This window comes from Ovis aries, chromosome 1 (genome assembly GCF_016772045.2).
Source record: "Ovis aries strain OAR_USU_Benz2616 breed Rambouillet chromosome 1, ARS-UI_Ramb_v3.0, whole genome shotgun sequence".
NCBI lineage: Eukaryota > Metazoa > Chordata > Mammalia > Artiodactyla > Bovidae > Ovis > Ovis aries.
In genome coordinates, this window is record NC_056054.1 from 15,278,707 (window position 1) to 15,300,906 (window position 22,200).

General features: G+C 49.6%; 1 protein-coding gene across 31 annotated transcripts in view; it reads left to right on the plus strand.

The window, feature by feature from the left end:
* The window catches only part of NFYC (nuclear transcription factor Y subunit gamma), a 64,645-nt gene extending 52,547 nt beyond the window's left edge, over positions 1-12,098 (plus strand). For 26 of the 31 annotated variants that reach the window (XM_042246403.2, XM_060396187.1, XM_060396726.1 and 23 more), the window contains 5 exons: positions 246-419; positions 3,756-3,914; positions 7,399-7,506; positions 9,887-9,946; positions 11,203-12,098. In XM_042246403.2, coding sequence (XP_042102337.1) covers positions 246-419; positions 3,756-3,914; positions 7,399-7,506; positions 9,887-9,946; positions 11,203-11,322 — 621 coding nt within the window. In that variant the 3' untranslated portion in view covers positions 11,323-12,098. The remainder of the gene's footprint in view (positions 1-245; positions 420-3,755; positions 3,915-7,398; positions 7,507-9,886; positions 9,947-11,202) is intronic. The other 5 variants (XM_060396801.1, XM_060396814.1, XM_060396237.1 and 2 more) reach the window with 1 other exon arrangement.
* Positions 12,099-22,200: the final 10,102 nt, after the last annotated feature.

Here is a 22,200-nt window from a genome sequence, read left to right on the forward strand (position 1 = left end):
ATTACTCTGTACTTCAGAAAATTGGCTGTATGTTTGTTTTGTGAAGCCTATGGAATCTGTTATTTTTAGTTCGATTTAGCACAACTGGTCTCTTCAAATTCCACTTTCCCTTGGCTTCAAATGTGGAGAACTCAGCATTCAGCTGGCAACTGCGCAGAGCCGGTTTGGGGGAAGAATGGAAATTCACTGCGGTGGCTGCTGAGTTGGTTCTTTTCCTCTTACCTGCCTCTCCTTCTGCCCCACAGGAGGAGGTGCGCCAGTCTGTGACTCCTGCCGAGCCCGTCCAGTACTACTTCACGCTGGCTCAGCAGCCTACTGCTGTTCAAGTCCAGGGGCAGCAGCAAGGCCAGCAGACCACCAGCTCCACGACCACCATCCAGCCTGGGCAGATCATCATCGCACAGCCTCAGCAGGGCCAGGTCTGTGAGCAGCAGAGGGTGCCGGCCCAGCAAGATAGCACCCCTTAGATTTGGGATGGGCAAAGTGGGGCTGGGGCAGATGGGCGGTCAGATCATTGTAGGGCACTGGGTTTGGATTCTGAAGACCTGGACTTGCCCCCAGACCCGGCCGCTGAGGTGATGGGTCACCTAGTCTCTCTAGACCCTGGCATCCTCATGGGTCAAATGAGGAAAGTGCGGTGAACAGGACATTCTCTGGGGTCCCTAAAACATTTTAGGAGGAAAAACGTCTCTAGATGCCCCCTTGAAGAGAGTGACATATTCGTATAAGGTCTTTTAGGTGGACTCCATGCCTGCGGTCTGCGTCTCCCCACCAGAATTGGAATTTGTATCTTTAAGGGGGCGATCAGGCATCGTTGCTAGATAACATACATTTCCTCTCCTTTTCCTCATTTCTGTCTCCCACTGGATGTGTCCGCTGACCTTCTCTTTTTATAACAGTAATCAGAAGATTCCTTCTCTCCCGATAGTATTGTTGTGAAAGCAGTTAATATCCACATTGTTGGGGATCATGAAACGCTGAAGAGAACTATGTTTCCTGAGCCCTGACTCCCTATCAGTCACTGTATATCCATCAGACGCTGAGTGTCCTCTTAGCTAAAGTCCAAAGCTGTGTTGAGGATACAAGGATGAATCAACAAGCCCCTATTTTTAAGAATTTAAGAATCTAGTTGGGGCTACAAATACTTACAGATTATACCACTCGCCATGTGGGAAGTGTAAGATATTCTTAGGATTGTGTAGAGGGTGTTATGGGAGTGCTTCACAAGGGGCACCTGACAAAAGATGTGAGGGAGGCGGTAGCAGAGAATGCCAGAGAAAAGTTCTCTGAAAGGAACAGTGTGAGGCTTAGAGGGAACAATGGAAGTGAATCAAATAATGGGGGGAAGGAGGGCTTTCCCAGGAGAGGCCATAGCATGAGCAAAGGTGGGGAGAAACAGCACCAGAAGTGGTACGAGGGGAGGGTAGAGTGAGCACAGGGGAGCATCTAGGCAGCTTGAAAAGGCAGGCAGAGGACACATCCTAAACAGCCATGTGTATCCTAGTAAGGAGCTGCTGCTGCTGCTGTTGCTGCTAAGTCGCTTCAGTCGTGTCCGACTCTTTGCGACCCCTTGGACTGTAGCCTACCAGGCTCCTTCGTCCACGGGATTTTCCAGGCAAGAGTACTGGAGTGGGGTGCCATTGCCTTCTCTAGTAAGGAGCTAGGCCTGCCTAAAGAAAAAACATTGGGGCAGAGCTAGATTCAAATTATTATGGTTTTAGAGTTTATTCCCTGCTCACTTTTTTATCCATAATTTGAAAGTTTATGGAGGTGCCTGCTCTCTGCCAGACACATTGCTAGGCAGGAGGGGTTTAAAGACCGCATCCCAGTCCCTGCCTCGAGGCATTCACTGCAGCATGATGCCTCAGGGACCTCCTTTGGCCGGTGCTTATGCCTCCGCAGTGGTGAGCGCTTTGCCTGCCTAAGGCTTTATCCCCGCACCAGCAAACTTCAAGGGAGTCTGCCAAGAGCTGGCCCTGATTGGCTAATCATTCTGAAAAGCTCATGACTATTGCGCCCCGACTGCAGGGCACGCAGTATGTGACTTGACATCTGCCAGGCTAACATGAGCCCTCATTTTCCTGAAATGATTTAGAAATACCTCAGAAATCCTCTTGGGAAAATTGAGTCGGTAGTACAGTGATGACTTGGCAGTATGCTTTTTTTTTTTTTTTTTTGGTCAGCGAGAATTTTATCTACCTCTTCTCTGCCACACTGAACTTGCTCAGCTTGGAGCTGATAAGGCTTGTGAGGATGGTGAACTTGGTTCCTCCCGGCATCTCCCAACTCGTGTTCCCCTGTCTGGTTCAGGAAGGCCTTGTGGCTATGCTTTGTCACACCTCCCTAGGTCTATAGGAGTGGCTCTTTCAGGTTGAGCTCAGATACCCTTATAGGACCAACACATATTAAAATTGGGAAGAAAGTATATTTTGGTCAAGTGAATCCTGTGTTTGCTGTCATAAACTTGGAAACATTTTACGGAGGTTTGGGGAGCAGGCTAAGTTGGAGATCATGGTGTCACAACGGGAGATGTTTCCTGTTGACTTGGCCCACTGCGTGCATGCAGTACCCTCTGTTATCTTTCTCCCTACCCTCCTACAGTTCGTAGTCATTTCTCATCTACAGTTCCCAGAACACCTTCCCCTTCCTAGGTAACATTACTGCAGAGTAGACCTGTGCGGTCAGAATGTAAGTGCAATCGGGATAACAACATCGACTGAAGACCAGAATTCATTAAGGCTCTGAGTCATCTTAGGAGGTGATTCTTGATTTCAAGTGGGGAGAAATCGTACCCAAAGTGAGGGCTTGGGGTACAGGTGTAGTTAAAGGCTCTCCTAGCCCCACCACCAGATGAGCAACTTACACTGGAAGCTGTAAAGGTCGCATCTTTACAGGGGTAAAGACGTGAGATTTAAAGAAATGACTGACCCTCTTGACAGTTTGAATCCACTGTCTCTCGAAGGAGCAAGTTTCGATGGGTTGGATAGTCCTCTAAGTGTGTGAGACACAGAATCTTTGTATACATTAGACAGAAATTCCTTAAATCTGAGATTCCTATTTCTAGAAAGTTAAAATTCTTGGTAAATTCTGTTAAAGTGTTAAATTCTATTACTTACATAGCCTCAATTAAGATCCAGGTCTTAACTATGTCCAGGTCTTAAGGGTGTTTGCCTCTCCCGCGGGAAGCCATGCTGTGATCTGGAGCAGCCAGCTGGCCAGCGTGGGCTGGAGTCACTCTGACTAAGTGGGGATGACAGCCGGTGTGCCCTTTATGTTTTTTCCAGGGCCTTGCATGCCGGGGAAGCAGCCCAGGGTCCTAAACTGACCCCACTTCCCATTTGGTTTGCCCTCCAAACTCACCTGCTCCAGGCTTGACTTCAGCCATGTCTTGGGAGAATTATCATAGTTGCTTTTAATTCTTTTTTACCATATGTGCCTTTCTGTCACTGAAGGGGCTGTGAAAAGTTGCAATATTTGAAGCATAGAGAGAGGTATTGGGGTTGAGGCAAATACTTTGCACTCTGAGCCAAAAAAATCCATTCGGCTTTCCTGTCTTTTATTTTGGAGAATGATGTTATCAGTGCTCTGAGTGTGCATAGTCCCAGGGGACTCTGTAGGTTGAGTATTGTTGGTATTGAGATGAGGTCAGGCATTCAGGAGGGTTTGCTCCTGGTTACCTGCTCAGCATTAACCCCTTGGTAGGCCTGGGCTCTGGGCTAGAACTCAGTCAGCGTTTTCATGACTCTTCCTTCCAGACCACACCTGTAACCATGCAAGTTGGAGAAGGTCAGCAGGTGCAAATTGTCCAGGCCCAGCCACAAGGCCAAGCCCAGCAGGCCCAGAGCGGCGCTGGGCAGACCATGCAGGTGATGCAGCAGATCATCACGAACACGGGAGAGATCCAGCAGATCCCGGTAAGCCTGCCCTGCCCTGCCCTGCCCTCGGGTCTGCGCGGCGCTGTGCGCGACAGTGTGATCAGGGACGGTTAGAGGTTTCAGTACACACACACACACAACACACACATACAACACACAGACACACAACACACACAGACACACACACTCTTTGTTGTAAACCTGTATTTCCATTACCCTAGACCCTAGACCACAACTGGCTTCACTGCGTACTCCCTGCTTTCCTTTAATCTGGGTTCAGACTCGCGGCTATGGGGCAGCACTTCTAGAGTTCCCCTCCCGCTGCCTGTGCAGAGAGGTCATTGTAGCCACTATTCCATGGCAAGGCCCAAAGGCCCTGTGAGGCAGTTCTGTCTTGATTTGCAGAGAATAAGAGGGAAGTGTATAGAGAAGGCCATAAATACACTTGTTGCATATTCATGAGTCAGTTCCCAGTGGAGCCTGCAACAAAGTGTATTTTTGGCTTTCATTTAACTTATCCATTGCTTCACTGTGGACTGCTACTTCCTGTGTGCCTTGAGGGATTTCATTTCTTATATTTGTTGGCTTTTTCACTTGTACTTGTTTTTTTGTCTAAAAAAAATGAAGAAAGTCCTCGTCGTAACATGTGCCACCTAGTCATTGGTCAGCTTGCCACAAAAAATGTGGAAAAGGCGTGACATAGAGCAGGTCTGTTCCTGCCACTCACCTTTCCTATTGTTAATGAAATGTTGGCAGACACAGACTTGGACTTGGCTAACCACTTCCTCTTTGAAGGAAGCTTGAAAAGTATCCTTAGCTCTATTTTGGGTAGCTCTTCTTAATTAACAGAGTAATAGGCCAAGAGAAAGCTGAGGAAAGGGGGCTATGTGCATCACTCTATCTCTTTCTTTGTCACCTCTCTCTGTCTTTCTTTCTCCCCACCCCCTTCTCTCCATCTCCTTCCCCCACCCTTCCTTCTTAAATAGGGCGGGGTTGGGGTGGGGTGACCACATGCACACAAGCATGCATCGATTTCAGATTCCTTGCAGCCACCAACTCATGACTTCTCTCATAAATGGTTCTCAATTTTGCATGTGAGAGCACCAAAATAAGATCATCTAAACCAGAGTAGAGTTCCCACTTCATAGTAACTTTAACCTGAGTCTTTTACAGACTTGGGGGCACAGAAGACTTGTTGCAGAGTTTAGGACTTAGTCTTCACTGTATGCTTCTGCAGGAGTCTGCATTTCTAGACTTAGCGGAGTGCTGGTTCCCAGGAAGGGAACTGTGCTCCTCTTTGGAAAGCCCAGGGAGTGGGCTTCTTTGCTCTGTTGCTGTTCAGTTGCTAAGTTATGTCCAACTCTTTGCGATCTCATGAACTGTAGCACACCAGGCTTCTCTGTCCTTCGCTATCTCCCAGAGTTTGCTCAAATTCATGTCCATTGAGTCAGTGATGCCATCTGACCATCTCATCTTCTTTTGCCCCCTTCTCCTGCCCTCAGTCTTTCCCAGCGTCAGGGTCTTTTCCAGTGCGTCGGCTCTTCTCATCAGGTGGCCTGAGTGTTGGAGCTTCAGCTTCACCATCAGGCCTTCCAGTGAATATTCAGGGTTGATTTCCATCCAGGGGGGTGGGCTTCTTTGCTCTGTGGTTAATGTTAAAAGGGTGTGAGGGTCCCCAGGATTATCCCTGCGGTAGAGGATTGAAGAGCAGAGCGTCCCCAGATATCTAAGCCCAAGCCTAAAAGAAGAGCTTGCTCCTAAGAACTGCTTAGAACTGTCCAGCTCACAAGTTTTCAGTCACATTTGAGTTTCTGCAAAGTGCTCTTTCCAGCAGGGAAATGTAAAATTCCTATGGCCAGCAATATACCTTCCCCCACTCCTGGGACCAGGCTTCTTACAGTCTTTCATCCCATGTCCTTGGCTGGAGTTCTGGAGACTCCTGGGACCAACCAACATCAATCTCGGCACATGAGGTTTCCCAAGCCTCCATGCAGCTGTCTTCCTCCTCGTAAGCAATTTAACGTTGGCCTGGAAGCTGCATTGTGGGATGTAGTGGGGGGTTAGGCTTGGCATCACAACTTCCCAACAACTCTTCTTGGCAAGTTCTCAGGAGAGAAATGACGGTAGGTCACAATATCTTGCCCTGTCTCCTTTAAAGCGGACTCTTAGTGGGTTTAGATTTTGTGTCCCTCCATCTTGCCTTAGACAATTCTGGAATGTTCTACCAGGAACTTCAATGTTCCTCTTTTCTTGGTTCAGTGTTCATCTTTTCTTGATGGTTCAAATCCTCTTTGAAGCTGAAGTTTCAGAGAAGCAGTTTGATTTAACACTTGTATGCAGGAGTTTCATCCTATCGGCATTTACTCATGGAAGTAAAAGCCCATATAATGAAGTTAGCTCTTGAAGGCAAGAGGAAAATTTTCTCCAGGACAGAGGCATGACTTGCCTATTACCCTCAAGAAGCTCACCCTTTAAAGAAGAGCAGGCCAGACAGCTTTTTTTCTGGAGGGTGGTGTCTAGGCCCCCAAATGGAGGGAGACTATATCTGCCAGTCTTCCTGGAGCCTCTTTCATCTCCCATATCCCAAGCATGACTGTCCATAGTCTTCCTTTGCCGACTGTTTTCTCTGCTGAGCCACAGTTCCCCTCACATTGTGGCTGCTTTGGTCCTCTGCTCATCCTCAGCTCAAAGCACTAATACTTTCATGGTATGCTGGAGCATTAAGAGGCCGAGTTAAGGCTTTTAGCATGCAATTAAATGCAGCGTGTGGTATTATTGTATTATCTGAGACTTAATCGTAAGCCTGAGGGACTCTAAGGGCATTTTTGTAGCTTTAGTTTCCCATGATGGAGTATTCTGTGAAAGGTTTATTGATTCAGCTTCCCCTTGGGAGGTGTTTGGCCAGAGGCTAGGGCTGAATACCAAGGATCCTAAAAGTCCCACAGACCCGCATTGGTCCTGGCTCTTGGGGACAGAGATAGTTAAGCAGGCCAGCTTTCTCTTCCAAGATGTGCAGCATGGGGCTGGGTAGTTCTCAGGCTGTGGTCCTGAATGATGGCCATCTGCTCTGGGCTCCTGGTGGATGGTGGGGCTCTTCTCAGTGTTAGATTAGCCAGGAACTGGGGTAGTGAAGGGTGGAGATGGAGGAGAGAAAGGCCCACACTTAAGGTACAAGCATTCCAATAATGTCAGACAGTTGGGCATAAACTCCTAGCATAAACTGTGAGCAGACAGCTAAGAGCCAGTGAATTCTGAGGGTCCAGCCGTGCGGCTCTCACGTGTGTGACAACACCCTCTGGGAATTTCCCCCGAGTCCATTCAAGGAGCATGCTCTTTTGTGTGACTGATGGGGTTGGGATGTTACAGTTTTGCTTGTTTGGGTCTCTGTTTAAAAGGAGCTTTTCAGAGTTGGCTTCGTTGGGTGGTGGGTAGGGGACAATCAGCATTTCTTGTCGTGGAAAGTTTGCCTGTTCGAGGTTGCATTCAGTCCCCTATGGTCTGCTTGTCTCTGCCCTTGCCATAGGTGCAGCTGAATGCCGGCCAGCTGCAGTACATCCGCTTAGCCCAGCCTGTATCAGGCACCCAAGTCGTACAAGGACAGATCCAGACGCTTGCCACCAATGCTCAACAGGTATGTCCCCCAGTGATGCAGGGCTTGAGTTGGGGACCAGCAGGAGCTGGCTTCTGACTGCAAAGGAGGGCTCAGCACACAACTCTCTGGCCACCTCATCTTCAGCAAGAGCCACCTCCACATTCTGCACATGTGTTCTGCACCCCAGGGGACAGATGGGGTTTATCAGAGGATTGGATTCAAAGTGTGTCTCTTCACTGTCCTTGAGGGACAAGGAAACACAAGGCAGGGGAAGTCTCAGGATACCTGAGGAGAGCCCGATGTGTGTAAATGCGCAGGTCTGACTGAAGGAAACGTTTTCACAGGCTGCCTCATCGTCAGGCTCAGTTTCCATGTTTAAACCCGAATGACTGTTGTGTCTTGGCATATTCTGTGCCCTTTGGAAAGCTACTTAGGTTCCCCCCCCCCACCACACCTTCTTGTGCCCCCTCCTCTCCCCTCACACCCCAAGATATTGAATACTGTGAGCCACAGGTGCTGAGGGGGCCACCTCCCTGGGCGTGGGGATCGCACGTGTGGGCATTATTCGCAGGGGACATGGATGCTGGATGGGGAGGCATTGTTAATCAATTCTTTTGCCTCAGACCCAAAAAAGCAGTGATCGTTTAAGAGCTGGACTTGTCTGGCCCAGTTGCATTTCTGGCGATGTATCTGTTGACAGTGGTGACAGAGCTGAGTTTGTGGAGCAGGTCTCCAAAGATCTCATCTGGGAAAATATGAGGAATGAGCCCAAAGCAGGGCTTCTGAGTTCCGTGTGGTCTCTGGGATTGTTAAAGGGAAAAGCCTCCAAATCCAGGCTTCCTTGGCTTGCTCACTGACAGGGAATCACATCTGAAGACTGCCCCACCCTTTAGTGTACCCGCGCCCTTTAAACTTGTAAGATTCTAGCCTAGGATCCAGAAACTTTCTGTGGCAGAGGATGGGAAGAAATGAGAAGGAAGAGTTCTTGGTTCCCCAGAGGTCAATTTTGGGACTGGGAACTAAAGCCAGAAAGTGGGGAGAGTTGGGTGTTACAGAGAGGAAGAAAGAAGCAGGAAGAGGCACCCAAGGACAAGCAAGAGTCTTCATAACAACCGATTGATGGATTGTAACAGTTTGGCACTTTGTAGGTGCTCAGTAAATGTTTGCTGAATGACTGTTGAATAAATTATATGTAAATAGAATTTAAAGGTAAATGAAACTCTGTTCAACTGATGTGAAGGGCAGTCCTGCTGACCACAGGGCACAATGAAAACCTCATCTATTAGGTATATTTTCCATTTGTTTCAGGATCACTCCTTTATCCTGCAGGCATTTCTTCAGTACTTCCTTTGCACTGGGAGATGGAAAGACAAAACTTAACTGCTGCCCTCGTGAGAGGAGAAAGATTCAAAACAGAACAGTAGTTCAGAAACCCCTTTCACACCTGTCCCCTTGTTGTTCTCACAGCCCCATGGGTAGGCCTGATGGCTTGTTTTTGGCCATTGTGAGGACACTCGAGAAGACAGCCCTTGCCTTGCAGGGTGGCTGTGATGATTCCAGGAGAAGGTACACAGAAAACATGAGCTAGTCAAATGCTCCATAGATAACACATACACGCACAAACATTCTTCAGTCTTTTTTGAAGTCTACCAAGCTGTCTCTAGCAGCTGGCATTAGATGATGGCAGTTCTCCATGCCAGTAAATTCCTTTTAAAATGTATTTAAAATGCCCACATAAGATTTTAAGTACATGTGACAAATTGTTTCCTTACTGTCCCCCGCCCCCACCCTTGGCCCAGAGGGTTGTGTGTGGCCTATCTCGGAAAAAGTACTTCATAGGTTTGCCACAAGGCCTTCTAGGGCCAAGGCCACCTGCTTGCCAGGGTGTTTCATATTCCAGTGAGATAATCTAAGTGATAAGGGTTTGGTTTGGAGCCCACCGACCACTCACCACTTTGCCAAGTGTTTGCAGTCTGCCATCACAGGTTGAAAGACAGACTCTTAGGGTTTCTGCCTAAACTGTAAATGTGTGCCCTGTCCTGTCAGCATCTAAGAGCTAGGTGTTTTTGTTTTGACTTTAGCCTCAGCCCTCAGAAGGACCTTGTAGTGAGGGATGGTTTTGGGTGGGGGTGGAGTTTGGGAGGACACTAAGAGAGATGGTTGCGGAAGTTGTATATTGGCATCTCCATGGGCCTGTCTGTGATGCCAGCTCTGAGTAGCCATCAGTGTTCGGGCGTGGGGAGGGACCCTTGCTTTCCTGCTACTCGTCAAGCCGCTGTGCTGTGCCAGGCCTCATTCTGGGCACCTCGTATGCACTGTCCGTTTGATCTTCATGACCCTCTCTTGGCTGGTAGGCTGGTGGACTGCTGGACCAGACCCTGCAGCTCATCTGCCTACTTTGCCTTCTTGATTCCTACAGATCACTCAGACAGAGGTCCAGCAAGGACAACAGCAGTTCAGCCAGTTCACGGATGGACAGGTAGGATGCCAGCCAAGGCAGGCACAGAGGATGGGGAGTTGTTGGAGGGCAGCAGGTGCTATCTGTGGGTTTGGTGCTTAGGGGAGCTGTCCCATCATCTTCTAACAATAAGTGGACAGAAGTTGTTAGAAACAAGTCTTGCCTGTCCTCTAGGTTTATAGACTTGTGGGAGTTTAAAATAACCCTAGACTTTATATAGCCCCCCATGCCCATTTTACAGATGAGTAAACTGAGCCCTAGAGGTGGGAAGTGCCTTGTCTGTGCTTGCCTGGCTGTTCATTGCAGAGTCAGGACTAGCATGCAGGTCTCCAGTTTCCTTCTTTAAGAACAGCTTTTCTCTAAGCTGTGCTCTCTCTAATCTCATGGATTAGTTGAAATGCAGAGAACACGTGACCTCTCCACTCTCTCTGTGCCTGGAATTCAGTAATTCTAAACCCACGTGAGGAAGGAATCTTCCCTTTTCCCTCCGCCTTTCCCTCCGTGCTCTGGCCCCGGAGACCGCTGAGGACATGGCAGGATGGCATGCGTAAGCCTATGCTCTCTGCTGCCCAGAGACGGGAGGAGCTGGCATCCGGACCCAGCTCTGGCTTCTGCCAGCACCAGGTGCTAGGCTCACACTCAGGTCTCCTGTGTCAGGGGGTCTTAGCTGTGGGGTTTCTGTGGAAACACCTGAGAAGTTGTGTCCAGTTGACCCTAACCTTTCTTGGTGGCTCCGTGAGCATCTTCTCCACCCCTCACGGGTCTTGGCTGTAGAAAGTGAGTAATCCCAGGTGACCTGCCTGCCCATCAGGGCCTGTGCAGGGGCCTCGGCCTGAACCAGACACTCTAAGGAAAAAGAGAGGGGATAATCCCTACTGCCCCTGCCAGTGAAGATTACCAAGAGTTGGGGAAATGCTGACTTCCAGGCTGCTGGTACAGTGGTTCACATTGCTTGTGTTTGTCACAGAGGAACAGCATGCAGCCAGCTCGAGGCTCTGAGCTAACGGAATAGGCAGAGCCCAGAGAAGTGAAAGCCACAGGAAATGCAACCCCCCTCACCTCCTCCCTGCCCACCCCGCTCCCACTGGCTGGCGCCTCCTGGGTCTGCTGCCCCCAACCCAGCAGACTGCTGCTTCCCCTCCCCCTCCAAATGCTGTGCAGTGGGTGGTGGTTGAGGCATCCGGGGGCCCCCAGCCAACTCAAGGCCCGTAGGGAGCTGCATGCACCTCTCCCAGGGGTGACCTCACTCTCTCCTCTCTCCTCTCCACTCCTCTCAGCAGCTCTACCAGATCCAGCAAGTCACCATGCCTGCTGGCCAGGACCTCGCCCAGCCCATGTTCATCCAGTCAGCCAACCAGCCCTCCGACGGGCAGGCCCCCCAGGTGACCGGTGACTGAGGGCCTGAGCTGGCAAGGCCAAGGACACCCAACACAATTTTTGCCATACAGCCCCAGGCGATGGGCACCACCTCTCTCCCCAGAGGACCCCGCTGACTTCCGTGCCTCCTGCAGGCTAGGACACTGGTGCACAACGCCCTGAGCCTGGGGGCCGAGATTCTCCAACAGAAAGATGCAATATTTTTTATTTCCTTTTTTCTCATTTTTATTTTCTCCAAGGAATCAATATTTCAATATGTTGAGCTGTGTGTCCAATGCTATGAAATGAAAATATTAAATAACATATTTATGGCATTTTCTCAAAGAGTGTGGTTAAGAAATATTTCTTTTGTTTTACTTTTTTGGGTTCTTACCGCCACTTCTTTTAGGAGCAGATTTCCCCAGGGGTGTGTGTATCTCCTGACTCTTAGAACAGCCGCTGCCCCAGGATTTGCCACCGTGTTCTGCCCTCAGGTGAAATTAGGTGATGTGTGTAGCTTCCTTTCCACTAGTGCTCTTCTCCCTGGGCCCTGCTCCTGCCCCAGAGCTCTGTGGATTTTCCTCCAGAGGCCGTGGGAACATTCCTTGCTTTATAAGACTCATTTGCCAGAGAGTGGATGGTTTCATTCCCAAACCCTTCTTTTCCAGGGACCCAAGGAGACTAGAACTTTGTGCAGACCCCTCCATCCCCCGTTTTCAACTTTATCTGATTTTTAAATGCATTAAAAATTGTGCTAGTCTCCTTTGCTGCATGGACTTCAAACTGCATGAAATGCAATAAATCTCATTTTAGATAATTTGGAGTCTGGGTTTCTGTGTCTGAGGACATTCATGGGACCCTTGCTTGGGGCTGCCTGCCTGCCTGCCTTACTTCCTGGGCTGTGTGTGGCACGTGGGCCAGATTCAGCCTGTGTCCTTCTTGATGGAGGGTCAAGAGAGCATCGCTCGCAGAGGAAGCTCTCTCTCTCCTTCAAGCAAGGCCTTGAGTAAGTCCCTCCACTCTGGCCTTGGCACGTGCTGGCACTCTGAGCTGCCTGCTATGGCCATGCCCATTACCAGGGGCCTGGCATCTGCCATGGAGGGCGGCCCAGGCCCCTTGTCAGCCAGCAGGTCAGAAGGCGTCTACAGCCAGGACTTGCTGCCTATCAATTGAAGTAGGGAGCAGAGAAAGAGCATGCCACTTCTTCACTGGGCACAGAGGCAGTGGTGAGCTGTCTTCCCTACCTTCACCATGCCATTTACAGCTAGAATGAGGCCTGGTGTCATGGGAAGAGCAGAGAGCTGGGTGCCAGGAGAGGACCTCTTGTTTTCTCAAGTAGTAATATGTCATAAAACCTTGGGCAGCTTCTTTCTAGGACTCTCTTAAGGGGTGGAGGCCAGGCTGGGGAAGAGGCTTTAATAGATGATTTCAAGTCTGACTCTCAGACCCACATAATTCCCTCACCAAATATCTCCCATTGTCAACCATGGTAAGCCCTGGACATCTATTTCATTTTCAGTTATTTACCTAAATGGACCTTACCTTACGCCACAAGCAAAGATGATATGTCTTGCATTGAAAACATACACAGTGAAATGATAAAACATGACAGAATTAGGAAGACTATCATTGAGTAGGAAATCTGAATCACTGAAAACAAGAACAAATGTTCTGGTTGCGATGGCAGAGACAGAGTTCTTAAAATGAGGTTTCTCATTTGATCCTGAGCTTCCTGACCACCAGAGCAAAAAGAGAGCTGCGACCAGGTGAGAGATTCACGCTATAAGAGAAAGAAAACATTCTTTGGCAAAAGCAGATGTTCCTCGCCGCAAGGTTTTGGATCCATGGTCCCCCTCCGGTGTCATCAAGGCCGACAAAGCAGGGGATGCTGTCACCATAGGTCTGGTCTGCCCCCTTCATTCTAGCCCTGGATTTGTCTGAAGGGGATTGTCTGACTTTCCCACCGTCCTGTACCCAGACATGTCTCAGTGAGTCATGCAGGTAATTTGCTGATAGCCTGTGCCCAGCCCCACATGGAGAGGCTCCAGGAGAGGGCTCATGAGAAGGAGGAGCTCCCAGAAGGGGTTCTGGGCTCAGAGAAAGGGCAGAAGCTCAGCTCTTATTTCCTGGCTAACTCCTGTATTGAGGCCACTGCACTGTCACGCCTTGCTGCTCTTCCACTCATTCCCCCAAACCCAAGCACAATTGGAATCTCAGACGAGTGAGGCCCCATTTTCCCACAAACTTCATTCTTAATTTGGAGATACTTTGACCAGTTGCCTTACTGAGCACGTTCCCTTTAAATTTCCCCGCCAGCAGGGCCCATGCGGGGTGTAAACAAACACTTTGGTACAGCCCAAGAGAGCCCCTATCTAATACCCAGCATGATCCCCTTACATCCGGAGCACTCTTAGACATTTTTCCTAGCACTTGCAGCGTCTGTCCTCCCAATGATCTTCACAGTGACCCTGCAGGGGAGACAGGAAGAGGGACGGTGATCCCTGTATTATAGATGAAGACATAGGAGGCCCAGTGAAGTGCAGTGACTTGCCCAAGGTCACTGAATGAATAGGGTGGAGCTGAAACCAAAACATTAGTCTTCTGACCCCCTCCATACATGGTTGCTTTCTGGCCAAGGGTGGGGTGTGTGTGTGAGTAAGAAAGAACAAGACTACTAAGAATGAATGGTCTCCTTTTGCTCTGTCTCCCCAAACCCATTGGTGCAGCCTTGAGTATGCATGGAATAAACAGAGCAGTTGGATAGGTGGACAGCTGGTGGTTGGGATAACTCCCAGAGGTTGATGCTGGAGACCAGGGACCCCTGGGATTATGGAAAAAAAAAGACTACCTGGCCAGCCTCCTTGCTGCTCAATTCTACTGAGGCCACAAGGGGGCAGCAGGTAGCACTCACCCAAGACAAGGAGGTGTCTTGTCCCACCCTTATCCCAACTTGAGACAACTATAGGAACTATGAGGCGTGACTGTCCCCTTTCTCAAGGGGTACTAGACCCTTAACTCCCTTTTGGATAAGACTCTCAATTTTTGCAGGGAGGGACCTTCCTAGGGCAACAGTGAGGGCTGGAGACACTATCTTCAGAATATCACATCCAGGCAGGTGGTTCGAGTGTTCAACTCTTTGTGACCTCATGGACTGCAGCACGCCAAGCTTCCCTGTCCTTCACTATCTCCCACAGTTTGCTCAAATTCAAGTCCATTTGAAGTCAGTGATGCAATCCAACCATCTCATCCTCTGTCGTCGCCCCCCTTCTCCTGCCCTCAGTCTTTCCCAGCATCAGAGTCTTTTCCAATGAGTCAGCTCTTCACATCAGGTGGCCAAAGTATTGGAGCTTCAGCATCAGTCCTTCTAGTGAATATTCAGGGTTGATTTCCTTTAGGATTGACTAGTTTGATCTCCTTGCTGTCCCAGGGACTCTGAAGAGTTTTCGTCTTCATCGTTCAACCTTCTCTATGGTCAGATTTTAATAATGACTTTTTGACAGCCCTTTTTATCTCCCCATCCTTGTGTCTTCTCATTCTTTTCTCCCCTGCACTCTATATTCCTGTCACACTCAAATTACTTGCTGTTTCCTGAACTCATCTCCATGTTTTCAGAAGTACTGACCCCCGTGGCTGTCCTTTTTTAAAAATATATTTATTCATTGATTGGCTGTTGCGGGCTTTGTTGCTGCGCACGGGCTGGCTCTGGTTCGGCGACCAGGGGCCCCTCTCTAGCTGCAGGGCGTGGGCTCCTCACTGTGGTGGCTTCTCGTTGCAGAGCGTGGGCTCTAGGGTGCATGGGCTCAGCAGTTGAGCACGGGCTTAGCTGCTCCTTGGCATGTGGATCCCTTTCCACACCAGGGATCAAACCCTTGCATTGACAGATGAACTCCAAACCACTGGACCACCAGGGATGTCCCCTGGTTGTCCCTTTACTTCTTTTTCCACTTAGTGAACTCCTATACATCCATAAAGGCCCAATTTAAATAACCCTTGCTGAGAAACTTCTAACTCATAGGGCAGAGTTTGCAAAGAGCTCTTTGATGCTGTCATAGCAACCTCTACAGCCTCTGGTATCAGTGCTCAGACACACAGTCGTTCGACAAATATTTCTTTGGCACTTTCTGTGTTTCAGACATAGTTTGGACATTGTGAAGATATCTGAAAACAAGCCAGATGAGCCTTGTGCTATCATGGAGCTTACATTGGGTTGGGGGCTGGGGAAGAGGAATGAGCGGGGAGACAAACACAAGACCAGTTAGGCTCTGAACAGTCTGTTAGAACTTTCTGGTTTGGGCTGCCTTCCTCACCAATGGTCCTTCTCCAGTTCAAGGCCGTCTCTGTGCCTCCAGAGTGCAACTTAGGGCCTGGCACCAACAGAATGGCAGCAACTGAAGAGTGAGCGAATGAACACAAACCCTTCCCTGAAAATGAGGCCTCCAGCACTGCACACATTCTTCCCTCTGCTCATTGGCTCTCACTTCGCCTTTTCACTTGCTGGCAGTTTTCTGCTGAGCACTGATGATATGCTGCTGCTGCTACTGCTGCTGCTAAGTCGCTTCAGTTGTGTCTGACTCTGTGCGACCCCATAGACAGCAGCCCACCAGGCTCTCCCATCCCTGGGATTCTCCAGGCAAGAGTACTGGAGTGGGTTGCCATTTCCTTCTCCAAGGCATGAAAGTGAAAAGTGAAAGTGAAGTCGCTCAGTTGAGTCCGACTCTTAGCGACCCCATGGACTGCAGCCTTCCAGGCTCCACCATCCATGGGATTTTCCAGGCAAGAGTACTGGAGTGGATTGCCATTGCCTTCTCCAGATGATATGCTAGGCAGGGATATTTGATGGAGATTATTCTTATAAGAAAATTTTGTGTAGGAAAATACATCTAAAGCTTGGTATTTAGATGAATTAAATCTCATTTCATCTTCACATCCTCATTAGGTAGATACTCTCATTAGTGAGAAACTGAGGCTCAGAGAGGTTAAGAAATTATCCAAGAGCACCAACTGGTTGAGTGGAGCCAGATGCTCCATGAAGCCTCTCATCCCAGTGGGCTCAGCCCCACCAGTCATCCCCTCTGATAGTGATTCTTTTCCTACAGAGAATGGAAGTCCCTGCCTCCCAATTCCTGAGTCGGGACCTAGCCTCTATCCCACTGCTCCAGCCATCTATTGGCCTCTGAAAGGTGGCGCTGACCTTGCAGGAGGAGAGGACCCCAGGGTGGAGGGCCAGGCAAGTACCTGGTCCCATGAGCAACTTGGGCCTGGTCTCTGCAAGGCCCTCAGAGCCAGACTGGCAGTGGTACCCAGCTTGGGTCCTGGGCCACTACCACGAGGGGATAAGAGGACGGCAGGCTGGCATTCAGGAGGGGAGAACCTGAGCTGGGCCCCAGCTGCGCCAGGCTGGGCTGAGCTCCTCAGGCTGGCTGGTGCTGAGGAGAGGTCTGAAATGGCGCTCAGCCCCATCACCTCTTGGGCTCCCAAGCTCTGTGCCCTTCTCTTCCAATGAAGGTCTACAGGACAGAAGCTTTCTAAGATACTGAATGTGTCGAAATGTCTTTATTTTGCCCTTTGTTTAAATGACCATTTGGCAGTGTGTGGGATTCTAGGTTCACAATTACTTGCCTTCAGCACTCTGAAGATACTATTCCATTGTCTTTTGGCGTCTCTTGTTGCTGATGAGATGCTTATTGTCAAGTCAATTATTGGACCTTTGTAGATAAGCTATCTTTTCTTTCTGGTGGCTTTTAGAATTTCATTATTATTCTTGTTATTCTACACTTTGGTGACAAGGTGTCTAGATATAGTTTTGGTTTTAAAGATATCTTATGAGGCAGTCTGGGACTTTTAAATCTAGAAATTCATGTCTTATTTCTGGAAAGAACTTAGTCACTCTTTCCAGTATCTTTTTCTGGAAGCAATAATATATATGCTAGAGTTTCTCATTCAATTTTCTTTGTCTCATTTCTTTCATATGTCTAATTGTTTTATTGTTTTGTGCTTCATTCTGGAGGATTTCTTCAGTTCTAGCTTCTAATTCACTTATTCTCTCTTCAGCTGTATTTACTCTAACCCATCTATTGAATGTTGGTGAATTTAATTCATTTCTAAAATTTCTAGATAACTATTCATAACTGCTACATGTTTCTGTCTGATATCTTCCTATTCTTATTTTATTATTATCTTATTTTATTCTTATTATCTTCCTTTATCTTCTTAATGATCTTAACTATATTAAACTTCTTTTCAGATTGTTCCATTATCTCTAGGTCTTTAAATATGAATCCTCCCATGAGAGAGGTGTCTCTCAAGATAGTGTATTTCTTATATGTTGTGGTTTATCCTTGAGATAGTTATTTTTAGCACATTTTCCTGACTGTACCCTGGGATTTGGAGGCCATGCTATGATATCCCTTGTGGCTCAGCTGGTAAAGAATCCACCTGCAATGCAGGAGACCTGGGTTCAATCCCTGGGTTGGGAAGATCCCCTGGAGAAGTGAAAAGCTGCCCACTCCAGTATGCTGGCCTGGAGAATTCCACGGACTGTACAGTCCATGGGGCCGCAAAGAGTCAGACACGACAGCCACTTTCACTTTCACTATGGTACTACTGCTCAGCTGTGTCTGCCCAAGCCTTGTTGAAGTGCACTAGCCCCAAACTAGCCCTTATATGTGTCTTTTTGGATTTTTGCACGGCATGAATATCAGATCCTGAGTCCATATCCATGTGGATGGGCTTAAGGTATCCTAATCCTGTGGGCATTCTTTCTTCCTCCCAAAGCCAGGTCAGGTGGCTAACAGGCAGAGATAATTTAGTCCTGTTTATGGCAGGCAGCACTCTCCCAGGCCAAGCATTAAGTAGGGAGCCTGACACTAGTGGGGTCTACAGGTGTTCATCCCACCCCATTGGAATGCTGAATCCCTCCTCGGAGGTACAGCTTCAACTCCTGCCCACCACTGGACTCTCCTCTCATTTACTGGCCTTAGAGATTTTGCATTCTTGCTTTTAAACATGGATATGTGTTTTTGTTTTTAGTTATCCAGCATTAATCTTGTACATCTACTTCTTTAAGGGGGAGGGGCTTTAATAAAGTGTTCCATCAAGTTTGACCAATCAAGTCCTCTCTAGGCCTCCCATCCCCATCACTGAGCCCCCCTTCTCCTCTCTGAACCTCTACATCTCTCACCCAGTCTCGTCCCTTTTCGGAGCCCCCTTCCCTGACACTCCATCTGCCATCCCTACTGTTCATGTCCTCTTCCTCCCTAAATCCTCCTTCAAGTTTCCTGACCTTGGGAGAGGAGAGAAGGAAAGCTTTCCCCACTGCATTCTCAGCAACTCAGAAAAATCCTTCCCCCTCATTTTCCAATGAACTCCTCTGTCCCGGTGGCTCTCACTAAGAACACGGAGCCTGCCCACAGGGCTACGGTGGTGTTGTCCTCCCGCATGGTCTTCTAGGAGGTGGGGTCATGGAGGAAGAATCCTGAAGGCCGAGGAGAAGTAGCACAGGAGGGATGGCTTTGACCTTCATTCCTGCACCCCTTCTCCCTCAGTGTCTCCTCCTGGTGGGCCCCCCTCCAGCCCTGAGGATCAGTGGGGGTTCACTTTCGCTGAGCTCAGCGACACTGCTCCCTCCCCAATCCCCGTGGCTCTGAGCTGACTGGCCCAGAAGACCAGCGGGGTCTGGGCCAGGGACAGCTCAGTGGCACACCCAGAGCTGGGAGAGAAACTCCCCAGACCCTGCCAACACCTCTGCCTGCCAGGTGGCCTCAGTCTCTTGTCCTCTCTGGGAAGAGGAAGCAGTCCTGATCTTTCTCTCACTTCCTCCTCCCACTGTCAGTGGAGGTGGATCCCTGGACGTCAGTAAGGGTCACCCCGTGAGAACCCCCCATTCCTACTAGAAAGACTTCCCACGAGGAGGAGGGCTGCTAGGAGAAGAGAATCCTCACAGCATCTCCTGGCCCCATCTGAATACATGCCTGAAAAGTGCTAAGATGCGTGGTTCACATTTGTACAGCTCCCCGCACAGCTGTGACTTTTTCATGTATTGTTGCATTTAGTCTTCCTGATAGCCAGAGAGACTGGGGCAGAGGTGAAGTGCCCCAGGGTACCAGCTAGTCCAAAAGTAGAATCAGGAGCCCAGACTTGATCTGTTGCTCAGTGCTCTTTCTACCGCTCCCCACAGGCCCCCACTGCCAACCTCAGTACTAATGCCTCCAACTCCCCTTCCTGAGCTCTCTCCTGCAGAGCCCCAGCCTCTGCAGCAAGCCTAGGCTCAGCCCCCGCCAGGCTCCCTGTTTCTTATCAGGCCAAATCAGACCCTTCAGCCCTGCATTCAAGGGCCCTTGTGTCCCCCTCATCAAGCTTGCTCTTCCTCCTCCATGTTCTGTAAATCCTCCCCTTTCCCACTCCACCTCTCATGTACACATACTCGCACACACACACACATTCACTATAGCACAGGGGTATTTACTAGGCAAGACTCTTCACCAAGTCTCAGTCTCCTTGTCTGTAAAATGGGGGTGTGAATAGTATTACCTCAGAGGGCTGCTGGGATGCTGAAATAGACGATACAGGTAAGGCATCCTACGTGAAGTTCTGGGCCTCCTTCATGCGACCTGCAGGCATTACTTGTTGCACTTCTCAGCACCTCTCCAAGTCCTCCCAACCCCATCCCCAAGAAGGTTCCAACTCTGCCATTGCCAGTGGAGACCACTCCTTATCTGACTTCTAGCAACACTTAGATATATAAGAAAACCCAAATAGTTTCTGGGCTGTGGAGAGAGAAGAGGAGGAGGTCTGGTGGGTGAGACCTCAACCCCCTTCACCCCGACTCAACCCAAACACCTTTGCTTGAATGCTCTTTACACACTGGGGTGCTACCTTAAGATTCTGTCTGTAAAAAAGGATTCTACTCTTAATAAAGCCTGAGACCCACTGGCTTAAAACCCTCTTCCTACTCCAGAAATGAATCTGCACCCTTGGGTTGACCTGAAGTTGTCAGTCAAGGACAGGCTTGAACCTGGCCCTGTAATGAAGGTCCCTACCACTTCTAGACCTCAACCTTTTCAGACCTGGGAGTCTCAACCCCTGGCAGAAATAAGTCCTAAAGAACAGAGATTGGGGCATCTGTGGCTCCTCTCAGCACTGATCTCAGTACCCAGGGCACAGTGGGTGGTGCTGGCCAGGGAAGAGAACAGCTCACAGGCAGTTCTGGATACTGGCTGTGTATCCTGAGGTGAGCCCCTGCACCTCTCTGAGCCTCAGCTTTCTCACGTGCCAGGCTGCTCTGGTCCCAGCAGAAGCAAGGCCTGGCACAGTCAGTGCTCAGCAAATGGGAGCTCTCTCCCTGCCCAATCTTCCTCTCAATCAATACTTGCTCCATTGATGGATGAAAGTGACAATGATGAATTACAGAAGATCCTGGAGCCCTGCCCCTTCTTGTGGACAGATGGGGAACCTGAAGCCCGGAGCCAGGCATGGACTTGCCCAGGTGGGACAGTGAGTGAGTCAGGGCAGAGCGGAATGTCTTCTGGGCAGTGTTACCGGGAAGAGATGTGGGGGTTTGGCGGGGGTGAGTGGGAAGGAAGCTGCTGAGGATGGGGTGAAGGGAGCAGGTGGGAGAGAGGGCAGGAGGAGGGTAGGGAACCACAGCCTGCCCCCTCCCTCACCTCCAGCAGGGAGGCTGACCGAGAGCACCTGAGACAGCTGTGGGCTCAGAAAAGTGTCTTAGTCACTAAAGACTGTGCTGGGGAAAGGCCCTCCTCCGGTCATACTCATGCCCTGGAATTCGGACGGGGCAGGAAGGCCACTGGGTGACCCTCAGAGTGGCCACCTGTCCTCTCTGCAGTGGACTGTCTCCTCTGCCTCCACGCGTGCACACACACCTACACACACACACTAAGCTTTGCTTACGTCCTCCTGGAACCATCATCCCCATCCCCCACTCCTTAGGAAAAGTTCCATGACTCTCCACTTTATTTATTAGTATTATTATTTGTCCTTGCCACACAGCATGCGGGATCTCACTTCCCCAACCAGAGGCTGAACCAGGCCATGACAGTAAAAGTCCAAAACCCTAACCACCAGGCCACCAGGAAACTCTCACATGACTGCACTTTAGAAAGCGGCGGGCCTGTCCCACTACACGTGTTTCTGCAGGGGACACAGGCCTCTGGGCCCAAGAAACTTCTTCCCGAGATCCACCTTCCATCCCTCTAGCTACAGTCACAGTCTCTCTTTTCCTCTTGCTGCCTCAGAGGCTCATCTGGAGCTGGAGTTGGGAGAGGATGGGAGACCTCTCCTGACAGTGAGGGCTCCTCACAAATTGGAAGAAAGCCGTGGCATCCAGAGGTGATGCCACACTTGATGCTCGGCTTTCCCAAACCAGACTCAGTTTCAGCCCTTCTGGAAGTTGATGAAGAAGTGAAGTGAAAGTTGCTCAGTTGTATCCCACTCTTTGCAACCCCATGGACTGTACAGTCCATGGAATTCTCCAGGCCGGAACACTGGAGTGGGTAGTCTTTCTCTTCTCCAGGGGATCTTCCCAATGCAGGGATTGAACCCAGGTCTCCCGCATTGCGGCTGGATTCTTTACCAGCTGAGCCACAAGGGAAGCACAAAGGAAGGGGTGTTGATGAGTGTGTGTTTAAGTGCCATTTCTGCCACAGAAGAAGAGCCTCAAAAAGACCCCAGGAAACCCCCTAGATCCCTTAAAACTGCTTTCCTTCCCACCATTCAAGTCCCCAGACCTTAGTCTTCCCCCCAGGGCCCCTGATTGGGGAAGCACAGTCAAGAGGTCCCCTAGCGACTGTAAAGGTAGTGCTGCATATCTAAGGGATGCTAGCTTCAGCTCATGGAGAGAGGAGGGGTTAACCCAGCTTTTGCAGTGCAGCCATAGCTGGGCCCTGGGGTCCAGAAACCTTCCC